This window comes from Lygodium microphyllum, chromosome 25 (genome assembly GCF_053477565.2).
Source record: "Lygodium microphyllum isolate KBCC chromosome 25, Lygodium_microphyllum_v1.1.10, whole genome shotgun sequence".
Classification (NCBI taxonomy): domain Eukaryota; kingdom Viridiplantae; phylum Streptophyta; class Polypodiopsida; order Schizaeales; family Lygodiaceae; genus Lygodium; species Lygodium microphyllum.
This window is the reverse complement of record NC_141159.1, coordinates 7097432-7123877: the sequence shown is the minus strand read 5'-3', so window position 1 is coordinate 7123877 and position 26446 is coordinate 7097432. Positions and strand designations below refer to the sequence as shown.

At 41.8% G+C, this 26446-nt stretch overlaps 1 protein-coding gene across 1 annotated transcript; it reads left to right on the top strand.

Annotated features, from left to right (window-relative positions):
• Positions 1 to 504: 504 nt before the first annotated feature.
• LOC148013877 (mediator of RNA polymerase II transcription subunit) lies at positions 505 to 26159 on the top strand. The gene is made up of 5 exons (XM_087666881.1): positions 505 to 750; positions 24719 to 24818; positions 24947 to 25004; positions 25321 to 25677; positions 25758 to 26159. Exons 1-5 carry the CDS (start codon positions 715 to 717, stop codon positions 25855 to 25857), a joined length of 651 nt encoding a protein of 216 aa, XP_087523007.1. The 5' UTR covers positions 505 to 714; the 3' UTR covers positions 25858 to 26159.
• The last annotated feature ends 287 nt before the right edge of the window (positions 26160 to 26446 follow it).

Genomic DNA, 26446 nt, shown 5'->3' with positions numbered 1-26446 from the left:
TAAAACCATGCTCATATATAATTTCAAATTGTGCTTCATTGAAATTAGTTTTTTTAAAAGTTATTTATTATTAGCTAAGTTCATGATAACATTTTTAATGGTTTAAAAGCCAAACATAAGTTCTCAATTTAAAGATGGAGTATGAGGTACACTTAGTTGTTCTCTTAATGTGTATGCGAATGCATACATGATATAAAGGTTTCTTGATGTTGTGTGTAAAAAGCATGACATTGTACATATTTTTAAAAATAGGTTTTATGCTTCTATGCAAAGATTTGATTGTTACTAGCATCGGTGCCAAGAATTCACCTAATATCTTTACTATTAGTGAAGGGGAGGTGGGGGCGGGTGCCACGTGGCAGCCCCCAACTTCACCACAAAGAAACGCGGGGGCGGGTGCCACGAGTCCAGCACCTGCCTTGGCCGTGAAAATTGCGCCCGCGGAGGGCCTAGTTGGTGTGAGCCATAGGACATGTAGTGGTCTACATATTAATGACACCGATGCAAAGTACTGGTTTCTCAAATTAGGCCTACGTCGGTCGATCGAGAGACCCCGAGCAAGGCCTCGGGCCTCTATTATTCAAATTTCAAACTGTAGGTGTTCTGCTTGAATCAGGCCAAAGATATCTGAAGCCGGATCACCCAGCGATGATGCTTTCAGTGGGAGGAGCAGAGAGGATTCGCTGACCTTTGCAAAGTGTATGCTCGCCTGACATGGAGTGCATTGTGCAGGGGGTCATCGAAGTGCAGGTGCGCGCTTTTCTTTCCTCCTCTTGTATTTTGACGTCGAAGGAGTGTTTTCTAAGCCAAGGGAACAACAAAGGTCTTGAATTCAAGACCTCAGCAGTTGAGTTACATCCCATCGATGGCGACGAACGATGAAGAAATCATCTAACCTCCACATGACACACGAGCTGCTCCACAAGTGAACATAAAGTGAACATCTATCATGGACTTTACATATGAAATGTGATCTGCTCGACACTCGATCGGTCCTCCTCTTTGGTAGGGTCACTGAGGAGTAGTAGGAGGTCCTGGGGCAATCAAGCTCTGCAGTTCATTTGGCTTGTGAGCTATCATATCTGCGGAACAATGCCAGTGTGTCTCTTGGCTAATATTTGGAGGCTCCCCCTTCGCTTGAGGAGGAGGTTCTTGGTGCAGTCAAGTTCCGTTGTTCATTTGGCTTGTGAGCTATCATATCCGTGTAAGGAAAAAATGCCAATGTGTCTCTTGGCTAGTATTCGGAGGTTCCATTGGTACGATCAAGTTCCATTGTTTGGGCTTGTGAGCTGTCATATCTGTGCATAGGAACAATTCCAATGTCTGTCTCTGCTAGTATTTTGGAGGGGAGGCCCCCTCTCCTCCCCCTACGAGGGAAGTCTTGGTGCAATCGAGCCATTGTTCATTTGGCTTGTGATCTGTGCATAGGAACCATGCTAATCTGTCTCCCTCGGCTAATATTTGGAGGGGAGACAAACATGTAGCGTGCCCCTTCCCCAAACCAAAAAACCCAAAACACTTGGGTTGCTTTTCTTTTCCCCCTCCCCTACCCTCCTCCAAAAACAAAAAGGGGAAAAGCCAAAAGCCAACCCAGCATTTGGAGTTTTGTGACTTACCTTGGGAAAAGGAAAAGTGACCCACTCATTGCAGGTTCAACCTCTGCATGCACAGATAATTATTAATGACTGTATTTTGTATGGACATAAAACAGGGTATGGCAGTATAGAGGACAATAGCAAGAGTGGAGTAGTGGCAGGTGCTTGGGCGGATGATAGTAATTGGATAGACCATTTTTCAGTCTGCTAGTTTTGCTCATCTGCAGCCTATTTATAGGCAGCCTTTGTGGCATTTTTATCATCATGATTTAATTCCTCTTCTCACACCCCGTTGCCTTGTCTCTTCTTGTTCTCCATTAATAATTGCCGTGTTCATCTCAGCCACCTTATTCTTCAGTTGTTTATGAGAGACTGGGGTGTTCTGCTGCATATTGCCATAACAGATTGCCATAGGAAGTGCTGCGAATACGGTCCAACATTTTGTGAAGAGGTAAAAGGAGGGTAAGCTAACATAGTGCAAGGAGGTTTCATCCTTGAATGGTTGCCTACATACACAAGTTTTTTCCCATCCAATGCATCCCATTTGTACATAAATACAATGCCAAATCCATGAAGTATGCAAGGGGTAATGCAAGGTGTCATGATCTCTTTACTCTATTATAATTCGCTAACCATGCCTTGCCTTGCATGGCTTCTATTTATTGAGAATGTTACCTTTTTTTCCATTACTGACATTAATAGTTGTCAAAAAGTGAAAAGAAAATAAAAAACTGAGACCCTTTCACTAGGTTTATTTAAAAGAAGATATTGCATTTGTAGTTGTGGTAGGTTTTTGGGGAGTTGACAAGCACCCATTGACTGATGCCTTAGCTGCCTTGGGGTGGGACCTTTCAAGTAATGTAAAGAGGGTGAGGACGTGACTTACTCATTGTGTTGGTCACAAATCTTTTTGGGCATGAGACGGGGTGTTGAGCCACTAATTTTAGGGTTTGTACTTAATCTTAATAATCATGCATTAACCCCTAATTTAGTCTCCTTACAACAGTCCCAAAAATGCAATGAATGCTATTGTATTATTATGAGATGGCTTATTTTTGGCAGTAGGTCAAGTGCACCCCAAATCTGCTATAAATAGGAGTCTATGTGAGTGCATTCTTGAATCCCACATATTTCATCCAGCCATCTTCAGCTCTGTCATGGGCGATTGCTGCCCACGTCCCTTCCTAGAGGACATCTCGTTTTGTGAAGTTTCTTTCAGTGCTTCCCTTGTTGTCTACAGAGTCTACCAGCCATGCAACCTGATTTGGAGAGCTTCCACTGCATTTCTTCATCAGACACCCGCCCAGCTGCCTATGACCTGTTTTAGCCTGTCTACACTTGCATTTTCATGTGTTTGCTGCTGCCCATCTATTCGTGGTGTGCCTACTGCCTCCTACACCCTCAACGACTGTGTTTGCTACTCCAGCAGGCTGCCAAGCCCCTCTAGAGACTCCTCTGCTGTTACCTACACTCCAAGCCTGCATTTTTATTGCTAGAGATCATCTTGAAGCTGCTGCGTCTGTGTTTGTTGCCATGATATCTGGTTGCTGACATCATCATACATCATCTTAGTATCTGTATTTTGCAACTGGTCTGCTGCTGACTCATTCAAGCATCATCAGACACATTTAGATTTCTGCGGTTGTGGTTTGGGATTTGTCCAAAGTGACCTGCTGAGCTACCACATAATCATTATTTGTTGATCTGCTGCTTGTGTATTCTGGTCACCAGGACGTGTATTTTGATGTTAGGAGGACTGCTGATGTTATCGTCATCTTCATCACTTGATCGAGTTTGGGCTGCGTTTTAGCTAGGGCCCAACGTGCCTACATTTTGCAGCCCTAGAGCCTTCACCAACATCTTGCTGCTTGGAGGATTGTGTTTTGCTCCCCTCAATGCTGTCCACATCATCAGCATTGATGGATTGTTGCTCTCCAGCACTCTCCCTCGACATGCTCCCATGAGAGACCCTGAGAGACAGTGGTTGTTGGACAGCCTCTGCTCCTTGAGCTCCACCATTGTATCTTGTTCATTGTTATTTGTACATTCTCTGAGTTTTTGTGCTATAGGCATGGGATGGAAATCCCTATGTTTTGAGCTCCTTGGGTGGTGTGATGTGTGTGAGTGGGATTCCTCGCATGGAGACACAAGAAGTAGTTGACACATGGGCTAAGACCAATGTGAGGGATCAATAGAGTGAAGATGGATCACATTAATCATGAATGTATGAATGTGATACCCTATCTAGCTATGATAAAGATGACAGGCTACTAATTATATCCAGGGAGGTGTGTTCTCCCCTAGCTAGGAGCTCTGGATTGCCTTGACCAAGTGCATCTTTTGAAGGCCTTGGATGCCAAAACCAAAGTGAGGACAGGTGGTTTCCTAAGAGGAAGAAGGAATATGGTCATGGTTATTGAAGGTGAAGGACGATGGTACCATTACTTTAGAGTTTCTATAGATACGTAAATTGGATGAAAGGGTACGTTCCTTTATGGTGGAAGCTTTGAGGAAGTAGGCTAAGACATCAAATGCTATCTTGTGCTCTTGAAAGCCTAATGCCCTTGATATTGTGGTTGTGTCAAAAGCACTCGGCTTTGATACCATGTGAGAACAAGAGAGCTAGTAGAGTGCATAGAGATGGGCAAACAATACAACTAACAAATATATATTCAAGAAGTAGAGAGCCAGGTGCAGTTGAAGGAGGAGGCCCACCTCAGGTCTTTGTCACTTGGTGGTGCAGGCTAAGGGGAGCTGAAGGACAAATGATCAGCTGCAAGTGTGTGTTGTACTTGGACAAGTTCTGGATAGAACCAGCACACCATGCAAGACATCGACATTTTGATGAGGATGTTCACCTCTTGGACAATGAATGATTGCAGTGGCAACTGTGTTTTATTTCAGATCAGTTCGGAATGCAGCTTTTTCAGCTCAACAGCTGTGTGAATGTTTGGCAGCAGCATTAGACATTGTTGGGAGTGGGTGGACTGCAACAACTTGCATGTGGCACAGGAGGAGCAGTGTTTTGAGTAGCAGGATGTCAGCAAACAGGGCTGTCAAGGTAGCAAACAGCAGCACCTACCATGTTGATGACTGCACAAGATGGTGAGCAGGAAGGATGGTGCTAAAAAAAATGATGGCAATTGGGGGAGATGATGGGATGGATGCTTTTGGAAAGTTGGCAATAAAAGTTGCAATAATGGAGATGAAAAGTGGCCACACACTTGGTTCCCTTCTGCAGAATTTTTTGAGTCAGTTATCCTACCAAAACTTCTCAACATTTTAGTTCTTAGTTTGATTTTCTTTTTGGAGCTGTAGAAGAACTGAATAAATTGGTCAGCAATTGAGAAATACTTTGACTTGATTTTATCATAACTTATAATCCTTTAATTGAGAAATTTCTAGTCCATCTTGTGGGCTACATGTTGATGCCCTTTGATCCATGATCCGGGCTCCTTAGGCATTTAAATTGTCATTAAATGCAATTGTTACCCCTAATGTCCTAGCCACTAAGTGGCACTAGGTTAGGGTTTATTTCAGGGTTTTGGATGATGATTAAGCCATAAGGATTTCGTTTTTAATTATAAAAAGACACTTTGTGTCTCATTAGCATATAAGTGTTGTATTATTCATTGCGATTGCCTTGGGCATTGTATATTCTCTCTCTCTCATAAATAGATCGCCTCTCTTTTAGTGTTTGAATTATGGTGCATCGATTAATTCATTGATTTTCTTTTATTCTCTTTCAATTTTGCGCAATTACTTCACGTTTGGGCCAATAGTTGTATGAATGTAAAGTTCCTTCCCACTCAATGGGTATAGGTGTTATCCAGTGGAGTAGTAAGAAGCAGGCCACAATTACCCTTTCTTCTATAGAGACTCTAATTGATTTGTGGTTTCGTGTAGGTTTTGCTTGCCGGGTTCATGAGTGAACCCAAGGTGGTTCATTGGAAGGTTGCTATGGATTTTGCGGTTCTTGAGGGGAACCTCCGATCTTGGTATTCATTATCCAGTAGGAATTGACAATTCGGCTTTGGTTCTTATAGGTTGTACGAATTTAGATTGGGTTGGAGATGTTGACCAATGGAGGTCAATGACATGATATTGCTTTACTTTGGGTGTAGGTGTTATCTTGTGGAGTAGCAAGAAGCAGGCCACAATTGCCCTTTCTTCTACTAAGGGAGAGTATAGAATGGCGTCTTCTACTACATGTGAGACAATGTGGCTTTGGAGGTTAATAGGAGATCTTGGTTGCGCGCAAACAGATTCTATGAGACTTCATTGCATCAAAATACATTGAGATACAATACAATTTCATTCGTCGAGAGATGATCTTGGATGAGACTATTGATGTGGTATATTGCAAGATAGAGGATAGTTTTGTTTATGAAGGCACTTACTCAGGTTGTTCTACGACATCACTCCAAAACCTTGAGCCTTATACGGTGTCTAAGATTTGGGAGGGAGTATCAAAGATTTAGTCATCCCCTGGACTGTCATTCTTAGAATTGGTACAATTAGTTCTCTTGGGCACAGCTGTGCATTTCCTGTCAGTTTTTGGGCATTTTGCAGCAATCGCAAAGTGTGGCATCTCTTATTGGGCATGGATAGTGCCACATGGTAGTATGGCAGGTGTTTGTCATTTTTAGGTAATTATTGGAGCCAATCGGCCACTAGTTGGCTAGTTTGCTGGCCACCCTGATTATTTTCTTGGCATATTTCATGCTATTTATTGCCACTAGGTAGTCAGCCCACTTCACTTATTTTTAGGTGTGGTGAGATAGATTAACCTGAGGAGATGCTTTGATAGCCGGTTTGTATATTTACTTGATATTATTGAATGAAAAACAAACCCTGTGATGACCACGGCAAATGGTTAGCTGATCTTGATTCCAATTGCGGCTAACCCTAGCTTGTCGCAGCCAAGGCCTTTTTAGCAAGGGGTGGTAATCTTCTCTTGCTTGCTCCATGTTGAGAACCACTAAAGAAACCAAGAAGGGGATACTAACCACTTCTATTAGCATAGAGGGAAGAATCCTGGTGGTTGCACGTGTTGTTGATTAGCCATGTAGACCAAAAATGGGGTTGGTTTTGAGTTTGCGTCAGCCCAAAAGCTCTACATGTTGCCACTGTATTGATATTGACTCTTGATCCACTATCGATGAGGAGGACGTCATTAATAACTCTGTCGCCACATTGGATAGAAATGATGGGCAGTAACTATGAAAGATGAGTTATCGTCATGTTCTTTGAGGTAATTACCTTCCCTACATTTTGGACGTGCATTTGCAATTACTAAAGCTTATTGACATGCTCTTGCATAGAAAAAGACTTTTTGGGACTCAAAAGTCTGCATCTAAACCTCTTAGAGACACTTGCTTAATAATGGCCATCCGATTGTACATTTGAACTAACTCTAGTTATATCTCCCAAGCCGTGCTCAAGTGCTTGATGTGAACAATAATAGCTGGAGTGCGAGAGAGAGAGAGAAAAGAGCGGATGTAGACACTCGGTTTATCCCAATGTGCCTGTACCTTGAGCAATTGAGCTTTATCTGCTTGGAGGCTCACGAGTTGTAGGACTATCTATAGCCTCGATTACAAGCTCCACCAAATCATAGGATTCCAGGATGGCAAGCATCATTACTTGTTAGGTGCGGTAATTCTCCCCATCAAGCATTTGATTTGAAGGAAGAGTTGGTAATACTAGGATCTTACAGTCTATAATATCTTGAAACTTCATGTCGATCTCGAAAGACATTGTCTCTTGAATAACTTGCAAAAAACGACACCGCTTCTTTTTTTTTCTTCACCTATTTGTCTCAGCCTTCGAATGCTGAAAACACAAACTTTTGTCGTTGTCCTCCTCTGCTTGTGAGGCTCATTTAGAGTTAGATGGGGACATTAGTAGATTTGACTTCTCAATATTCCTTAGACTTTCTTTGTAGATCTCAGCCATATTTGGTGGATAGCAAAGGGATTTCTGCTATAAACTCTAAATTTTTGCAAAAATTAGGGTTGAACAGCCACCTCGAGACTTGTGCCAACAGAAGAAGGCATCGTACATTGAAATTAGCACCTGCAATTTATTGTATAGGGATTTTAGATGCCAAGCGATCCATTGTGAATTGGGGCAGCATTTGGTGAGTTGGTGGTTCCATTTGTGCAAGTCCTGGGTGAAAATCAAGGAGCAATCGGCTCGAATTGCTTGCTGATTGTTTGTACAATAAGAGGCTTTTGGATTAGCCAAGGGGATCGGAGAATCTTGGCTTGTAAGTGATCCATTGGCAATTGAAGTTAAAGAAATACTGAAAGGGGCACGAATCTTGGGGCCAATAGGGTGTGGTGTCTATTGTCCAAGATTGATAAGGTAATGTGTGCATTTCAGTTTATGCTGAATTATTTATTGCTGCAATTAAGTGCTTGATCAAGTTTTTACCACCCTATCCGAGAAGGAAAGTTGGTTTCATTGCCATTTTTAGTCAAGGGTAAGAAGGTTTTAAAGCATGCAAACACTTCTAATTTGTGCCTCAAAGCATAGAGCCTGTCGCCCACGCCCATCTGGTCCACGTTCTTGCAGGAGGCATCATTTGAGATACAGAGTATACTACACTTGCCAGCAAGGGCAAACATGATGGGTCATTTCATTACTATGTGTGCAAGTTGTAATTTTTTATTAGCATGCATAGATTCACTTTCAAGAAGTCAAGCACGATGCATTTTGCCAAGCATACAACTCTCATATACATTATGAGTAGATGCTTTCAAGAGAGGGAGATCAAGCATTGTGTTTTTACTCCTCAAGCAAAGCAAATTGCTAGAATTGAGATGATAAAATCAAGCATGCCACAACTTGGCGTTATTCATATTGCTAACATTAACATGTAATGCATCCTTTGATGCTCTTCTCTCATGTATATCAAGCTGATATAGGCGATTGTACAATGTGCTAGTGACAATGAGGGCATCCCCACCACTATAGTCATAGACATTGTATCGATCCATGTAGAATTTAACCACAAAACCAACACCTACAATGGCTGAAACTGAAAGCAAGTTCTTTATGCTAGGCATATACAAAAATTTTTCAAGCATGATAATTTTCCCATCTATTGCAACAATGGGAATCTGTCTAATGCCTTGGATTTCAATTGCTACATACAACTAATCCTCTCTTTTGTACATTTGCATATGATACAAACAAGTCACAAAAGGATGTTATGTGTGCTTAGAGATTGTCATAATACCATGCATTGCTGTTTTCAGCCATTGATAAGCGATGTGCATGAGAAGAAAGATCATAGGAACAATGCACAACAAAAGTATAAGATTAGCCAATATCTTAACTTGCTAAATGTGCTATTACTTCCTTCGCACTTGTTGAATTTTCAACATAGCAATTCTCTTTTTGCATTCCTTAATGATAGGTTCCTTTTTCCTACAATAATCACATTTCTTTTTCTTGGGACCCTTATTCTTGGTGCTTGAAGAGTCCATAAAAGAGATTGATTTGCCTTTGCCCTTCGCGTTTGATGGCTGCCATGATTTTTCTTTGTTTCTATGGCTGGTTGTATATGCTTGATTTTCCATACTTACGCCAAAGTGATTTACTTGTGATTGGTCTTCTTGCAACAATGATACTAACACATTAAGTGTATATGTACTAGCATCTCCTTTTGCAAGTAAGCAAAGTGTATTGGCGAAACTTTGATAAGGCTTTGGTAGACTAGCTAAGATGGTAGAAACAAGAGAAGCATTAGGAATAATCTCATCGATATTTGCAAGTTGCTCTGCTATATCATTTACACATGTAATGTAGGCATTCTCTGAATCATCCTCTGTCATGTGTTCCATCTCAAGCTGTTTACACAAGTAGGCAACATAAGTCTCTTTGTGCACTTGATACAAAGAAGCACGTTTATCCCAAGCATCCTTGGTTGCTGTGCATGAATGAATGTGTGGAATTAGTTTGTTTCTTTGTTGATAGGGTAATCAAGGCATGTGCCTAGGTATCTCTCTCATTCCATCTCAATTGATTAGTGGTAGGAGGTGCAACAAGAGTTGGAGCGGAAGATCCACTTCTATGGATGGATTGGATGAACATGCAGTATTTGAGTACAATAGGGCTTTTAGGCCTAACCTTAGAACTATATAAATAATCCTAAAGTTGTTTTGCAACAAAAAAATGCTTCATCATGTGTTTGTGCCATCCAATTTATTGGAGTCTCCAAACATATTTAGCAAGTCATTTTAGCTTGCCATTGCTTGTTGTGTCAATTGTATTTTTGCAACAATGGCTACCAAATGTATACCTAAAGGTGTAGAAGTATAAAAAGGCAAGGAAAAGCTAAAAGAACTTTAAATTTTGCGTACAATTGTGGACGTCAAAGAAAGATTTGCAATTGAAAAGGCTCCAATGTCCCTGAATGTCAACGAAGATGATCAAATTGGCCTTGATTATAATGAATTTGGAGATATTTCACAAAAGCTCAAATTTATTTGATGAAATTTGGGCTCGAATTTGAAAAGCTCCAAATTTTTGACATGAAATTGGTCAACATTGCACATTGAACAAAAAATCCCCAAAGTTTTGGTGAAATTTGGGGGTTTTGGAGAAAAACTCGAAATTAAAAAAAAATCTGGAAAAAATTGATTTTTGGAGCAAAAATCCCCAAATTTTGTGTCTATTTAGGGACCCCACTTGAGTAGGAGTTTATTTATGGGATTAATGATAGATAAGGCTAGGGAGTATGTTAGTTCAGGTGTGAAGTAATTGCATGCTTAATTGATAGAGAATGAAAGATAATGAATGAATTAATTGAAGCACAATAACTTGATCACAAAATGAGAGGCGATGTGTTAATGAATGAGAGAGTATACAATGCTCATGGCAACCATAATGAGTAATGCCACACTTATGTGCTAATGATGCACAAAGTATATTTTTATAATAAAAAGAAACTGTAGCGGCTTAACCATCATAGAAAACCCTAACCCTAATGTCATGTAGCGGCTAGGACACTAGGGTCAACAACTACATTTAATGATAGTTTAAATGCCTAAGGATCTCGGATCATCCATCAAAGATTATCAATGCATAGCCCATGAGTTGACCCACACAATAATATTACTTTAATGTTGGGATTGTAAAGGTTGTTGTGACTAATGTCATAGTTGTCTTGTAATGTGTGTTGCTTGTTGGGTTGTCAGGCAGCGTCAATTCTGTTTGAATGGGAGCAACATGATAGTTAGATCCGGCATGGCAGATAGGTGCCGAATTGTTTGATGGGACATGAATGGATGATGGACAAGCTGTCGTGAGGTGTCGCTAGTCGTGAGAGCAGGCAGATGGATTGCATAGGTAGACGGTGAATTGGTTGATTATGTGGCTATGTGACAAGCAAGATGGAGTGTGGTGGACCACCATGTATGGGCATCTGTAGAAGTGGATCCGTAAATGTGATTTGCGCCAACATCTAGCCAAGGATTGCATGCTTGTTCACTTGATGCTTCCCTATGAACCGTTTCATAAGTGGGATTTGAATTCTTTGGCGTCATTAAAGTCTATTGTGGCTCTGTTAGGAGGACGTGAAATTTTATTGCTTTGCTTAGCATTTGGTTAAAGTTAATCAAATGTGCAAATGTGACTTGCATATGTAATATGCAAGTCGATTATTTCACAGTGTGGAACCCAAGATCTTGAAATATCATGGTGCCAAAGGTAGGTCTCACAAATACTAGGTGGTACCTATGTTAGATTTTGACCGAGACCAATTTATTGGCCATTAATGTCAGTGGTGACATTAGAGACTAGGCATTAATTAATTGATTAATACTGATCTAAGGGTCAATAATTGCTTGGGAGTACTTGGAAGACAAATTGGCCTTGCCAATTTAATTATTGGCTGGTGGAGATAATTTTTTGAGCACTAGAATAATTATTAAATTAATTTTCAGAATTAATATTTTAAAAATCAATTTAATAAGTTGGATAATGTTGAAAAATGGGATTCGAAGATTGCCATTTGGTAAAACTTCCTATGCAAGTGGGAGAAACGTTTGTGGGGGCTAATGGAAGTCTATTCCAACCATTGTGAAAGAGAAGGAGAGTGTTAGATAGCAAAGGAGATGCTGCTAATGTGATTTAGAGTCACTAGGTACTAGTCCTACAGCGGGTGACAGTAGTTTGGAGCCCTTCAAGTCCAGGTGATAGCAGCCCAAGGTCCTTTTGGTTCAAACGGCAGCATATAGGAGAGGGTAGTAGCCGTTTTGGTATTCCCAAGTTGTAGGTAACAAGGTCCATGGTTGTTTGAGTAAGGCAACAATAGTTTTTTAGCCTTCCTCGTGATGAAACCCTTGAAATTTCTCTCTATAGCATTCTCTCTTATCCTAGAGCCATCTCTCAAGTTATCGTAGTAAAGTTCAGTCATTTGAGTCATTAGAGGTGGAGATTTTGGTTAATCTCTATCCCTAATTTATAGCAAAAATTAGGGTTTTATAGCTCTAGAATAGTTATTAAATTAATTTTCAGAATTAATATTTTGAAAATCAATTTAATAAGTTGGATAATGCCAGAAAATGGGATTCGAAGTTTGCCATTTGGTAAAACTTTCTATGCAAGTGGGAAAAATGTTTCTAGGGATTGATGGAAGTCTATTCCAGCCATTGTGAGAGAGGAGGAATTATTAGAGAGCAAGGAGATGCTGCTGATGTGATTTGGAGCCAATAGGACTAGTCATGTAGTAAGTGACATTAGTTTGGAGCCCTTCAAGTGTAGGTGATAGTTGTGAGAGAGAAGGAGGCTGTTAGAGAGTAAGGATTGATGTGATTTGAAGCCATTAGGGATTAGTTCTATAGCAGGTGATAGTAGTTTGGAGCCCTTTAAGTGCATATGATAGCAGTCCAAGGTTAATCGAGTACAGATAATAGCATATAGGAGGGGGCATCAACCGTTTTGGTGGTCCTAAGTTGTAGGTGACAATGTCCATGGCTGTTTGAGCAAGGTAGCAGTAGTTTTCAGCCTTTCTTGTGATGAAACTTAGAAATTTCTCTCAACAACATTCTCTCTCCTTTTAGAGCCATCTTTGAAGTTCTCAGTAAAATTCAACCATTTGAGTTATTAGAGGTGGAGATTTTGATTAATCTCTAATGTAAACCCTAATTTATAGCAAGAGCCTAGGACTTGAATTCTAGCAGTTGAAATTGAGGAATTTTAGGGAGATTCAAGAGGCTAGTTGGTCAATATAAGATTCGGGGCTTAATTTATCTTTTAATGAGCAAGGTGAAGGCCAATCCTCAAGCAAACCAAGGTTAGTTTTGTCAATAAGAGGCATTTGCATTAGTGGAGAAGAAATATCGAAAAGGGGTGCTAGTTTTGGGGGCAACAGATTATCCATTGTCCAAGACTAAAGTGGTAAAGTGTGCATTTCAATTTATGTGAATTTTATGTGTGCTGTAATTGTTGATTTATCAAGACATTACCACTCTCTCGAAGGACGTAGGTTGGTTTCAAGGTTCCATTGCTGAAATACCATCAGTTCCCTTGAATTGGTGGGCTCGTAGTATGTGATTAGAAGTTAGAAGCATTATTCTAGTGCTGAAATGTAATCAGTTGAGCATTACAACAAGGATGTCTTCAAATAGTGAGATGGGACCAAGTAGTGATGATGCTTCTCAATCTGAAAATTCACAACGTGTTGGGGGAAATGTAAGGCTTGATCTTGGACAAGGCACGCAATGTGAGCATGAAGTTGTCAATGTTTGTTTAGACCAAAATATGGGTTCTTCTAGGTCTTTTAAAACTAATGACTAACAAGAGGAAGAAGAATTTAATGTCCAGTTTAAAGATGAGCTAAGGACAGGAGATGAAATTTTGTACAATTGGCAAATGATCCTCAGTATATGTGCTATTTGAACCCCTTAAAGGAGGGCAGCAAAGGCAAGAAGAGGAAATCTTCTTCAAGAGCTTTGCGACAACAAGGTGCATCGAAGGAAGAGCCAATACCTCAGCCTGATGTTCCAAATGTGGGTAGTGAGCATAAGCAAATGATGCCAATGGGGCAATTGATACATATGTAAGGTCAACTTGGAAGTGCCAATCCAATTTTTTTTTGAATAGTAGGGCATACAGGCAATGATGAGGCAACTAAGGTACTTTGATAGTGGTACTAGTTTTTGTGCCATGGTGGGTCAGGGACCGCATATGGGGATGTATAGTACAACTCCTTATGGTATGTAGCAACCAATGCATGATATGCAAGGTCCAATGTATCTGGGTATGACTGGTAATATGCATAACCCCATGTATAGCAATGTTGGTATGATGCTAGGCCACAAAGTGGCAAGTTTGACGAGGCATGTATAAAGCCTACTATGTTTGGAACTCATGGTATTAATGCTGGTCATGCATATGCTCCGCATAGTGGTGCTCAGGAGGGAAATGCAATTACTAATGTATATAATGTATGGAAAAATATCTCTTGGTATGGTTGGTAGTATATAAATTCTCATGTACAGAGTCACATTGCACTAGTCCAAAGTATGCAAAGAGGAATGTTTTCTGATGCATTTGGTGCTTCTAGTATATCAGATATACATAAGAAACTAGTCAATTGGATGCGAGGGTTCATGCTGGTTAAAATAGCATTGTAGCAATGTGAAAGTACAAAGGATCTCCATGCTCCAAAGAGAGAGAGTCTTAGAGTCTAGTGGAGATTTTGAGGCAAGTAAGGTTAGAGGTAAAGTCTCCATATGCTTCTTGGTGAAGCTTTAGCATAGTTTCATCTATGAAAGAATGCAACTGGATGGAGGAGGGTGACTTGGCAAATTATGCTCAGTGATGCACTTTATCTTGATGTGTTTCAGTTAGAGCCGAATTTGGTTGAACTCTTTCATGCTTAGAAGAGCATAGAAGGCCAAGAGTATTGCCTAATGGTCAATGTGGAGGTTGCATCTCCACTCCCCTAGTGATGGATAGCTCAATTATGTAGTGGATCATGGATATACTTGTTTTGAATCCAGGGTATTGTATGTTGATAGTATTTCTGCCATTGGGATTACTATTCAATGTACTAATCACTATGAGTTGGTATGCAGATGCTTATGGTTTGTACCTAGATTTTGAAATTATACATTTATAAGGTTGCTAGCATGTATAGAATACATGGAATGTATATTTGGATGTGATGTACATTTGCAAGGCATGTATGGTATACAGTGTACATTTGTAAGTTATGCAAAAGAAGTACAATTGTATAAGTTACATGTGTTTTGTAGTTGATGTATGCTTTATATAACTATCATGTGGTACATCATTGCTATGAGGTGTTCTTTATGCTTAGTGTATGTGTTACAATGCCTTAGCGGTCAGAACATGATTGGATTTTAGCATATGGATTCATATGTGTGAAGTGTAATTGGGGGTAGTGATTGGGAATTTCACATGTAGAGGGTATAAGCATGGTTAAGCAATAGGTGCACATGTTGTTTGGCTACGATATTGACATATATATCCAGTAGTGGCAACGGATGCTTTGGCACATTGTAGTGCAATCGAGGATGATTACAAGGATTTCAAGGGGGAGGTTTGTCACACGTGAATGTGAAATTTTATTGCTTTGCTTAGCATTTGATTAGAAGTTAATCAAATGTGCAAATGTGACTTGCACATGTGAGGTGCAAGTTAATTATTTTACCATATGAGAATCATGACCTCGAAATATCAGTTGATGCCAAAGACGAAAATTGTAATAAGTTATGTCTAACATGTATTAGGTGGTACTTTGTCAGATTTTGGCCTAGACCAATTTATTGGTCACTAATGTCAATGGTATTAGAGACTAGGCACTAACTAGTTAGTTAGTGTTGAGCTAAGGGTTAATAATAGCTCAAGGATACTTAGAAGACAAATTGGCCTTACCAATTTAATTATTGACTGGTGGAATTATTTTTTTGGACACTAGAATAATTATTAAATTAATTTTCAAAACTAGTATTTTTAAAATTAATTTAAAATGCAGGATAATGCTAAAAATTGGGATTAAAAGGCTGTTACTTGGTAAGATTGGCCTATGCAAGTGGGAAAAACGTTTTTAGGGATTGGTGGAAGTTTATTCCAGCCATTGTAAGAGAGAATGAAGTTGCTAGAGAGCAAGGAGATGTTGATGTGATTTGGAGCCACCAAGAGCTAGTCCTATAGCAGGTGACAGCAGTTAAGAGCCCTTGAGATACAGGTAATAGGAGCCCAAGATTCTTCTGGTGTCGATGACATCATAGGTGAGGGGGCAACAGCCTTTTTGGCGGTTCTAAGTCGTAGGTGACAGCTTCTATGGTTGTTTGAGAAGGGCAGCAGTTTTTGAGTATTTCTCATGATGAAACTTTGAAATCTCTCTCTCTACTGCATTCTCTCTTATCCTAGAGCCATCTTTCAAGTTTTCTTCATAAAATCTAGCAATTTGAGTCTTCAGAGGTGGAGATTTTGGTTAATCTTTGATGCAAATTCTATTTTTTGGAAAAATTAGGGTTTTGACAACCACCTTGGGATGCGTGCTTTGAGTTGAGGGCCTAGGACTTGAATTCCAATAGCTGAAATTGAGGAATTTCAGGAAGATTCAAGAGGCCAATTGACCAGTATTAGATTTGTGGCTTAATTTGCCTTTTAAGGAGTAGGATGAAGGCCATAATCCCCAAGCAAACCAAGGAGAAAATTGGTTTGAAGCTTGTTAGTCAGTTTTGATAGTAAGAGGCACTTGGATTAGTGGAGGAGATGAGAATCTCAGTTGTAATGCATCCATTTGCAGTAAAAGTTAAAGAAATACAACAAGGGATGTGAATTCTACCACCGTGCAGTGATGCGGAAGCGTAGGACAAAAACTAAGAGAGAGTGAACACAGAGAGAAGAGAGAGAGAGAAAAGGAGACACTGTAAACACAGAAAAATCTGCGGTGTAGTATGCTGTATAAGAGTGCAGATATACACAAGGAAGCAGAGAAAATATCTACGTATGTCTCCGACTTGATGACCTCGATCTCCGTTAGCCCAATCACAGTCTGTCTCAGCCAACAGATCTCAAGATCAAAATATGATCACAATGTGTTGAGGGATTGCTTTATAAAGCAAAAAAGAAAAGGTAAAAAAAGACAAGGTCGGTTGCATTAAATGCAGCCGATTGACATACATCTGTTCGACTGTTGTAAACTGTGCTACGTGGCACCCTGTCCAAATTGTTGACATGGCATCCTCTGTGACTGCACTCTGGCCATACTGCCCTGCCACGGTTGTACAGGGAATGACTCTGTAACACCCCCTCTTAGATCCTGGACAGGGCAGAAGACTGAGGGATCTAGAATGTTGCCGAAGAAGAGCTTGGGGAAGCGCCTTTGTGAACAAATCTGCAAGATTATCCTTCATCTTGCAGTACTCCATATCTATGGTCCCATCCAGAAGCTTCTCCTGAATGAAGTGATACTGGATCTCAATGTGCTTCGTCTGGGCATGGAATGCAGGATTTCGCACCACGCCAATGCAACTCTCGTCACATCGCAGAAGAGTAGGACGAGTCTGGGGACAACCAAGCTCCTCCAACAATCTCCGAAGCTACACAACCTCACATGTAGTGGAAGACGTAGCCCGATACTCCGCCTCAGTAGAAGAAAGGGCTATTGTGGGTTGCTTCTTGCTACTCCAAGAGATAACACTTGTATCCAAGGTAAAAGAGTAGCCTGTAGTAGACTGTCAGTAGTCCATATCGCCAGCCCAATCCGAGTCACTCCAACCTGCAAGAACCAGATCAGAAGCATCTATACGTGCGGGATAAGAAATCCCCAAGTCAGAAGTCCCCCTCAAATACCGAAGAATCCGCAGGGCAGCCTGCCAATGCACCTATTTGGGTTCAGTCATGAATCTTGCCAAAAGACCCACAGCAAAACAAAGATCAACACGACTGTTGAGAAGCCAAATCAAGGATCCAATCAACTGACGGTAGTAGGACACATCTATCACGGGAGAATCCGAGTGTGAAGTGGCCTTCCAATTCGGATCCATAGGAGTAGTAATGGTCCGATAAGTCTCCATCTCAAAAGTCACTAAGAGCTCCTGAATGTACCTCTGCTGAGAGAGAAAATTCCCCTTTGAGACTGATAAATCTTGTGACCCAAGAAGAAATGAAAAAGCCTCAAATCTGTCATCTCGAATGCCTGATGTAAAGCTGTCTTGGTCTCTCGGACCTTCTGTGCATGATCCCCTGTCAGAATCAAATCATCAACATATAACACAAACAACACACGACCAACCTCGGAAGTGTGCACATAAAGTTGCGGATTAGCCTTGAAGCACTGATATCCCAGCTTCGATTGAAGAAGCGAGTCAATCTTCTCTTTTCATGCACACAGAGCCTGCTTGAGGCCATACAAGGCCTTCTTCAACCTGTAAACTTTCCCATTCGAGGATCCAAAGCTAGAAGGCCGCTCAACATAGATCTTCTCCTGCAAGTCACCATTCAGAAAGGCCGACTTCACATCCAGTTGATAGATAAGCCATTTCCTTTGACCAGTCAAGGCAAGAACAGCTCGAATAGTCGCCATACGAGCAGTGGGAGTAAAAGTATCATGGAAATCAATGCCTGGGTGTTGAGCAAAACCTTTAGCAACAAGGCGAGCCTTGTGCTTGTCCAAAGAACCATCGCTAAGGTACTTGGACTTGAAGATCCACTTGACACCAATCACCTTCTTGTGAGAGGGACGAGGTACAAGAGACCCAGTGCCATTCATCTCAATAGCCTCCAACTCGGCTTCCATGGCCTTTCGCCAATGATTAGACTGCAAAGTCTTCTTCACTGAAGTGGGCTCACGATCTTGCATAACACAGGTTAGCAAACAATAGTTGGAGCAAACAAGCTCCAAAGAATGTGCTTGGTTCCTCCGTGACCTTCGCGGTCCATCCTGCGGTTTCTACTCCTCCGGGACCCCCTCGATCCCTGAATCTCGGAGTGTATCGTGGGCCTAACGAGGACAGATCTCTCTCCGTCTCTCTCCATCTGCTGAAGACTTGGGTACATCCACTGGCGGAACCTCCTCTGGGGTTGCTGGTGGAAGAGAGACTCTGAATCAGAATAAGAATCTCTATCAAGATGCTCTGGCTCCAAAGGAACTGTCTCGGAAGCCCAACTCTCCCCTGGATCTCCAAGGATGGGGTGCTCCTCACCCCCCTCTGTGGCCAGAACTTCCACGAATCGCACATCTCGGCTCGTGGAGACACCCCGCTTGATGGGATCAAACAAACGATAACCTTGGGACTAGGAGCTATAGCCAACAAAAACCTGTCGTCGGGAAGCCGCCTCGAACTTATCACCCTGCGTCTTCGGAATGTGCACATCAAAGATCTTGAAATAAGAGACATTAGGCTTAGGCCCAAAGTAAGCCTCAAAAGGTGTCATCCTGTCAATGGCCGAAGTGGGAGATCGATTGAGGATGTGAATTGCGATAGCCACTGCCTCGGCTCACAGAAATTGAGGTGTCTGTCGGTGCTTCATCATGGTGCATGCCATCTCGATCACACTTCGGTTCTTCTGCTCCAAAATGTCATTCTCTTGGGAAGTGTTGGTGTTAGCAAACTCTTGGTAAATGCCCCTATCTGCACAAAAACGAGCAAACTCATTAGACATAAATTCACCTCCCTTGCCTGAACGCAAGGTCTTCAGTCGCCAGCTAGAATGATTCTCCTCAAAGAAAAGCCAATCCTTGAAGTGAGAGAAAGTCTCCGACTTCAAAGTCAAGAAATAGGCCCAAGTCATCTTGCTGTAGTCATCTACGATCAACATGAAGTACAAGCTCCCCTTCAAGGACTCCGTCCTCATCGGGCCACAAAGATCCGTAGATACAAGCTCCATGGGTGACGTAGACCGCCTAGAAGCTTTGTTGGGAATCGCATCCCGATGCAGTTTCCCACAAATGCAGGAGACACGTGGCTGATGGCTTACCACTATGTCCGGAAATCCTCAAACAAACGACCCTCATGAAGCCTTCCGAAGGTACTCGTAGTTCAGGTGGCCAAACCGAGCATGCCATAGCTCGAACTTTGTCTGAGAAGTAAGAAGAAGAGAAGTAAGAGCTGAAGAAGACTTCAATTTGTAGATGCCATTCTCCTCATACCCTGCAGAGAGAACCTTTCTCAATCCACGATCAAGGACTCCAACAGTATCACTGTCAAACTCCACCAAGAGGCCAAGAGCACAAATCTTATGGACCGAAAGTAAATGATATCCCAAACCTGGCACATGCAACACCTCAGAAGTGTGGATACCACCACGTCCATCTCGAATAAGCTGCATCTCACTCCGCGCAACAATAGACACAGAAGAGCTGTCTCCAATGAGAATCTGCCCACGTGAAGGTAAAAAATGGGCAACACCAACGGAAGGAGTGTGCCATGAGATACCACTGTCCACAATCCACTCTCGAGCGTGGGGAGCTGTCATCGCAGCATCAGAAGTCTTTGGTGTAGAGTCCTCAATGACTGCAAGTGTGGAAAAGCAGCTGATGAGGGTGCAGCCACCGCTCCAGAATCCTTCGTGTTCTTCTTCTTGGTGTCCTTCTTGTCTTTGTTGGGGCAATCCTTCTTCAAGTGACTGGTCTTTCCACAAATATGGCAAGTCGATTCCTTCTTCTTGTCCTTCTTGGATTTGTTGTCCTTATCCTTTTTCTATTGATCCTTCCCCTTCTTCTGAGAGGCTTGACCAACCAATGCCTCCGATTTGGAAGCATTCTGTCCCTTCAATTGTTGCTTCTGGTCCAAGATCATAGGAACCAACTCTTCCCACTGAAGAGTCGACTCTCGCCCTGATGTAATAAGAGTGGAATAAAAGATACCGAATCGTGGCGGCAATTGGGACAATAAAGTGATTGCCATGTCTTCGGAGGAAATAGACTTTCCCGCATTTTGAACTTGCATTTGAAGTTGCCAAAGCTTGTTGATGTGCTCTCGAAGTGTCTCGAAGTGAAGAAGATTTATTCACGGACAAGGTCCGCATCTGCACCTCCAAAGAAACCCTCTTCATCAGGGTCATCCGGTTGTACATTTGATCGAGCTCCGGCCATATCTCTCGAGCCACTGTCAAGTGCTCGATGTGAGCTATCATGGCTGTAGTGCAAGACAGAAACAGAAAATATCGAATCCTGGCATTCAGTTTGTCCCAATGAGACTGGGCCTTGGTCAACTCCGCATGAGCATTGGAAGAGAGTTTGGACTCATCCCTCACCGAGGGCCTGTTAATCTCCTCCATCACTAGTTTCGCCAAATCATAAGACTTCAAAATGGCCAACATCATCACTTGCCAGATGCGATAATTGTCACCATCAAGCTTTTGATCCGATGGAAGAGCATGTAGAACAGGCACCTTCCTGTCCATGATCGCCTGGAACTCCAAATCAGTCTCTGTAGATATGTTAACCTAAAATGCCTGCACAAACGCAAAATCAGCCCCCTCTGACTGTGAAAATGCAACCTTCTAGGGCTGGTTTCTCCGCTGCCCAAACCTTCTTCACTCGCCGAAGGCAATGAAAAGGTAAGAATCTGCAATGGACGGCCTCAAACATAGCCTTCCTCCACTTTAAATAGCAATATCCTAGAACAAATTCACCGATTAGACTCCTTTCCTGTACGCCCACGTTCGCTTCAGCCTTGATCCGATGCGCAGCCCCCCCGCTCACCCTCGAATCCTGGAAATGCAGCCTTGTGTCGCGCTGAAATCTCCTCTTCAGATAGGTTCAGCCCTCAGCAATCCATCTTCAACGCTCTGATACCATGTTAGAGTGTAGCGATGTGGAAGCGTAGGACAAAGACTGAGAGAGAGTGAACTCAGAGAGAAGAGAGAGAGAGAAAAGGAGACAGTGTAAACATAGAAAATCTGTGGTGTAGTATGGTGCATAAGAGTGCAGAAATACACAAGGAGGCAAAGGAAATATTTGTGTGTCTCTGACTTGATGACCTTGATCTCCGTCAGCCCGAGCACAGTCTGTCTCAGCCAATAGATCTCAAGGTCAGAATATGATCACAATGTGCTGAGGGATTGCTTTATAAAGCAGAAAAGAAAATGTCAAAAAAGATCAGGTCGGCTGCATTAAATGCAGCCGACTGACATAAATCTGTTCGACTGCTGTAAACTGTGCCACATGGCACCCTGTCCGACTTGCTGACGTGGCATCCTTTGCGACTGCACTTTGGCCGTATTGCTCTGCCCATGGCTGTATAGGGAACGACTCTCTAACACTTGGGATGCGTGCTTTGAGTTGAGGGCCTAGGACATGAATTCCTATAGCTGAAATTGAGGAATTTCAGGGAGATTCAAGAGGCCATCGGCCAATATTAGATTTGTGGCTTAATTTGCCTTTCAAGGAGTAGGATGAAGGCCACAATCCCCAAGCAAACCAAGGAGAAAATTGGTTTGAAGCTTGTTGGTTAGTTTTGATAGTAAGAGGCACTTGGATTAGTGGAGGAGATTAGAGGATCTCAGTTGTAATGCATCCATTTGTAATAAAAGTTAAAGAAATACAACAAGGGATGTGAATTCTACCACCCAATTTGAGGAAGAAGGCTGGTTTTAGCCCGCACTCAAAATAAATATATATTGACAACTACCAATTACTACACCAAGTGAGTTGAGGCATGGGCCTTGAAGGATAATACTACTCAGTTAGTAGCCTCATCTCTGTTAAAAGATATTTTTACCAAGTATGCCTATCCAGTGGAATTCATTAGTGAGATCAAGGTGGGCATTTTTTGAAAAAGGTCATCAAGCACCTTTCAGCCTTCTTCAGTTGAGGGCAGATTGACACTAAAGCAAATAGTCAGTGGGCGCAGGCTGCGCAATGAGGAAGAGAACTTGAGCAGCCTGAAGCGATTAGTTCAACAGACACATAAAATGTAGTTGGTGTGTGAGGAGCAGCAGATGCAGAGCTTGACAATCAATGGCGGTTGAGGCGGTTCACAAGTTGAGTGGTGGCTGAAAAAAGGTATGCCTTTGATACCACTATTAGGTTCGGATTCAGCAGCATGCATGCGTGCGCGCGCACGCGCACACACACACACACACTCTCTCTCACAGTGAACAAGTGGACAGCAAGAGAGGAGAGAGTTGCTGGAAGTACATGTCCATTGTTTGAGAATAATAATGAAAGTACAATCCCTAAGGTACTAAACTACCACACCCATTGATGGGTGCTCACATGGGAGAAATACATCCTCCAACTATAAGGTCAAAAGTTCCCATGGATAAGGGAGCGTTCACACTAAAGCTACAGAGGAATATGATAAGTGTAACACAAGAAACACAATGGGCTGGGAAGCATCCTCAGCAGGCATGAACACACTAGTTGAACGTATAATGCACGCTTTAGAATGGGCAGAAAATAGTTAGAGATCCAATGTCTTCATCAAACTCCGACGGAGCTCACAACCAGGAGATAACAGATTGTCGCATCCTTGTGACATGGGCTGTTCTTTTTAGAGCTTAGATAGCTCCTGCTAGGGGTATAGGCTTGCCAAGTTGCATGCTGATTGATGGCTAATTAGGCTAACAACTTCTTATTACCTAGTGTGATTCACATCTTAGTGCATGGATACATGATGGTTTGCAGGACAGAGCATGTGGTCACAAGGAATTCGATTGGTGGGTATTACAATGATGAGCATGACTGGTGTGCAGATTTGGAATGGCCTGGACCAAGGGCTAGCAGCAGTTGTGCTACATGGATGCAAGTGAGGGCGGGGAATTGGCTTACTGGACTGGTCGAACCAGTACTGTTTTCGGATGAGCTGGTCTTCCTTATTAAAGATCAGCTTTCGATCGTATCACTGATCTTCCAGCTGCTGTGTACATCTGTGAACTTTATATAATATTCTCTCTTTGCAAAGTGCTGGCCAACATTTTCTCCTTTTTGTTTTTGTACAAAAGGGTTCGTGCAAGCAAATGCATATTTTGTTGTTGGTATTTCAGGCTGCATTAGGATTTTTGGAGTAAATCCAAAAGTTTCACTGCCAGCCAATGCGATCGATCATGTCTGGGATTGAGATTCATTGCTCTGATTGTGGCTGATGTAGGGCCATTGGATGTTAGTGACTTGATTATTACTCTGGGAGAAGTCCAAAGACCTGTGCTTTTAATGTGAGCATCCCAACTGAGTTTTGCTTTGTAATTTTAGCTGCAATGAACAAGAAGGGATGAGAATGGGCATGTTAATGTTCTTCGGAAGAGGAATGAAACGAAAATAAACAGCTGATGGAAGGCCACATTATTGCTTATAGATGCTTCTGATTTCCATCATCAAAAGGCCATATCATTGCTTGTAGATGCTTCTTGTTTCCATTCTCACCAGATTCAGCACTCGTGTCTCCATTTATGCAGGCAAATGATACTTGTGTGGTATCTGGTTTAAGGTGGTTAGAGCAGGTCTTCCAGGGTTCACAATGATTTCTTGATATTGTGGCAAAGGTAATGCCACAAAGGTGCAGAGGCACAAGGTCAATTAGTAAACTCAGTTCAACTTCTAGGGCATTGCACATGTGAGCTGACCTATAGATGGAGTGTGCTTGCCTTTTGTTGGTTACCAATGTACCGTGGCACTCTAATATTTGGGTCCTGGGGCATTGAGCTAATTAGTGATGGTGGAACTTTTGAGTCTCTTTGAGTTCTGGTGAGCGTTTGCCTGTATAAAGGCACCCACTTGTACACTCTGTTTAGCCAGTGCAGGTTTATTGCTCATTTTTCTTGTGTACAACTTTGGGGATTTTTGATCTTGCTTCAGTTCTTCCTGTCGGTAGTACAAAGACATTTAAATGCTATTCCCTATTTATAAGCTTATGATTCAAAATTTAAATCTCCCCCAAACCTCCGTATACTTGTATCTGGATCAATAGCTTTTGATCTAAAAAACTATACTTATACAAGCAGGAGTGCATGTCATAGAAGTGATCAGTAGGCTGTGGGTACCCACTGCTTTTGCACAAGTTTGTAGTTAACAAAATTGTGGGAGAACCACAGAGAGTGCTAATTGAGAGAACATGTGTACAGAGTGCACATATTTCAACTCCCTTTAAAAAAATTTACTTTTACTGCTGCTGTTTAATTTTCAGCATGTGGAAGCTTTGGGAGTATTGCTGCAAGGTCTCTGTGGAAGCCGTCGTTCAACTGTGAAGGTCCATGAGCTCTGTCTCAAAAGTGGACCGAATTTAGGTTTACACCATCTGTTCAAGACTACTATGCATGTTTATGCATGTATCCCTTTGCTATTATATTTTGCTGATCTCTAGATGTTGAATATTTTACAGAACTGACAGATGTATTTTCTTTTCCGGATGCAGGACAAGGGTCATCAGAAATACATCTACTATGTGACTTATCACAACAGGAGCCCAAATGGTACTTGAATCCTATTTCTCCCTTTGATCCCTCAAGAATCTAGTAGTTTTAGTGTTCTTTATGAACACATAATTTTTCATGTGACCTGGTTTTATATAATGAGCAAGGGACTTCGTAGTTATTTATACAAGGGCTTGAGCCCAGATCAAGAATCTGTTGTGTCAATGGTAGTCTGCAAGTGAGGTCTTAAAGTCTATCCAATTAGGGCTAACCTCGCTGTGTCTGGATGATGAGGTCATGCTTTTGCAGACGAGACTTATAAATATTGTTAGAAGGCATCTAGGATAACAAGGCCGTTCATTCTCTTATTTTTCAGGAGTGTACGACATATTGGAGGTGCAATGCGTGGGGCTGGTGCAGATCAATTGCCTGCCTTGGTTCGAAGCATACTGGATTGCAAAATAAGTAATAATGCTCTGAGATTTTTCTATGGTCTGGGCTACAAGTTGGACTATGAACTTCTACATGTTGGGTTTAAGCTTCAGGTTTATAGAGTTGTGCCAATATCCGTGTCGGTTACGTCTGTCTGTAAAATTTTGAAGCTGCATGCAATTGATGAGGCAGTGCCGATTACACCGGGCTTACAATTAGTGGAAATAACTGCACCAGCAACTGCAGAGAACTACAGCGAAGTTGCTGGTGCAATTGCATCCTTTGCTGAGCACTTGGCTCCGTAAGTTGTGTGTTGCACATCTTGTCAAAGGCAAGATCGTACGTTCTTCTGGTTCTAACATTTTATTTGTCTTCTTGTAGCCTATTGCATCTGTCCAAGCCTGGAGTTCTCACTGGTATTGTACCTACAGTGTCCTCAGCAGCTGCTTCTCTGACATCCAGGGCAACCAAAGTGCCATGATACGTAAGGGCAGTTGCATGATCTGATAGTAGCCTCTGATCTATGGATTTATGCTTTGCCTCAGTTTGTCAGAGTATGAATCATTCTTGAATTTGTCACGACTCATGATTGAGAATAGTGCAAAGCATTCTCCTGTCCTGGTAAAAAAACTCATGCAACTCAGTCACCAGAAAAAAGCTATGAAGGTAGGCTCAGTGCTCACCTCATATCTAAGCATGCAGATTAGGATTTAACACAGATACAAGCCCCAAATTTTCCATCTAAATTTTATCAGTTGTCTCAAAAGCAAATTCTGTTTCTAAGTTTTTTTGTTAAGTCTTTTGATAATGTGATAGGAGGATTTGAACTGGGCAAGTCTAAGCTTAGTTTGTGGAATCTGTGGATTTCATGTGAGCTTTTGAAGGTTCTTGTAAAAACCATCGAATGGAAATTTACTCGTTTAGGAAGCTTGGTCTTAGAAAACAGGGTTTCTAGAAGCCTCTAAGAAATCACATGGAGGTTGACATTGCGCATCTTGTAATTGTTTACAAGTTTTCCTCCTCTAAGAAATCACATGAATGTGGACATTATGCATCTTATAATTTTTTAC

Coding starts and splice junctions, on each gene's coding strand:
- LOC148013877 (XM_087666881.1), top strand. CDS start 715: ATGGAGTGCATTGTGCAGGGGGTCATCGAAGTGCAG. Junction 751..24,718: donor AGGGGGTCATCGAAGTGCAG/GTGCGCGCTTTT, acceptor TTTAATTTTCAG/CATGTGGAAGCTTTGGGAGT. Junction 25,678..25,757: donor TTTGCTGAGCACTTGGCTCC/GTAAGTTGTGTG, acceptor GTCTTCTTGTAG/CCTATTGCATCTGTCCAAGC.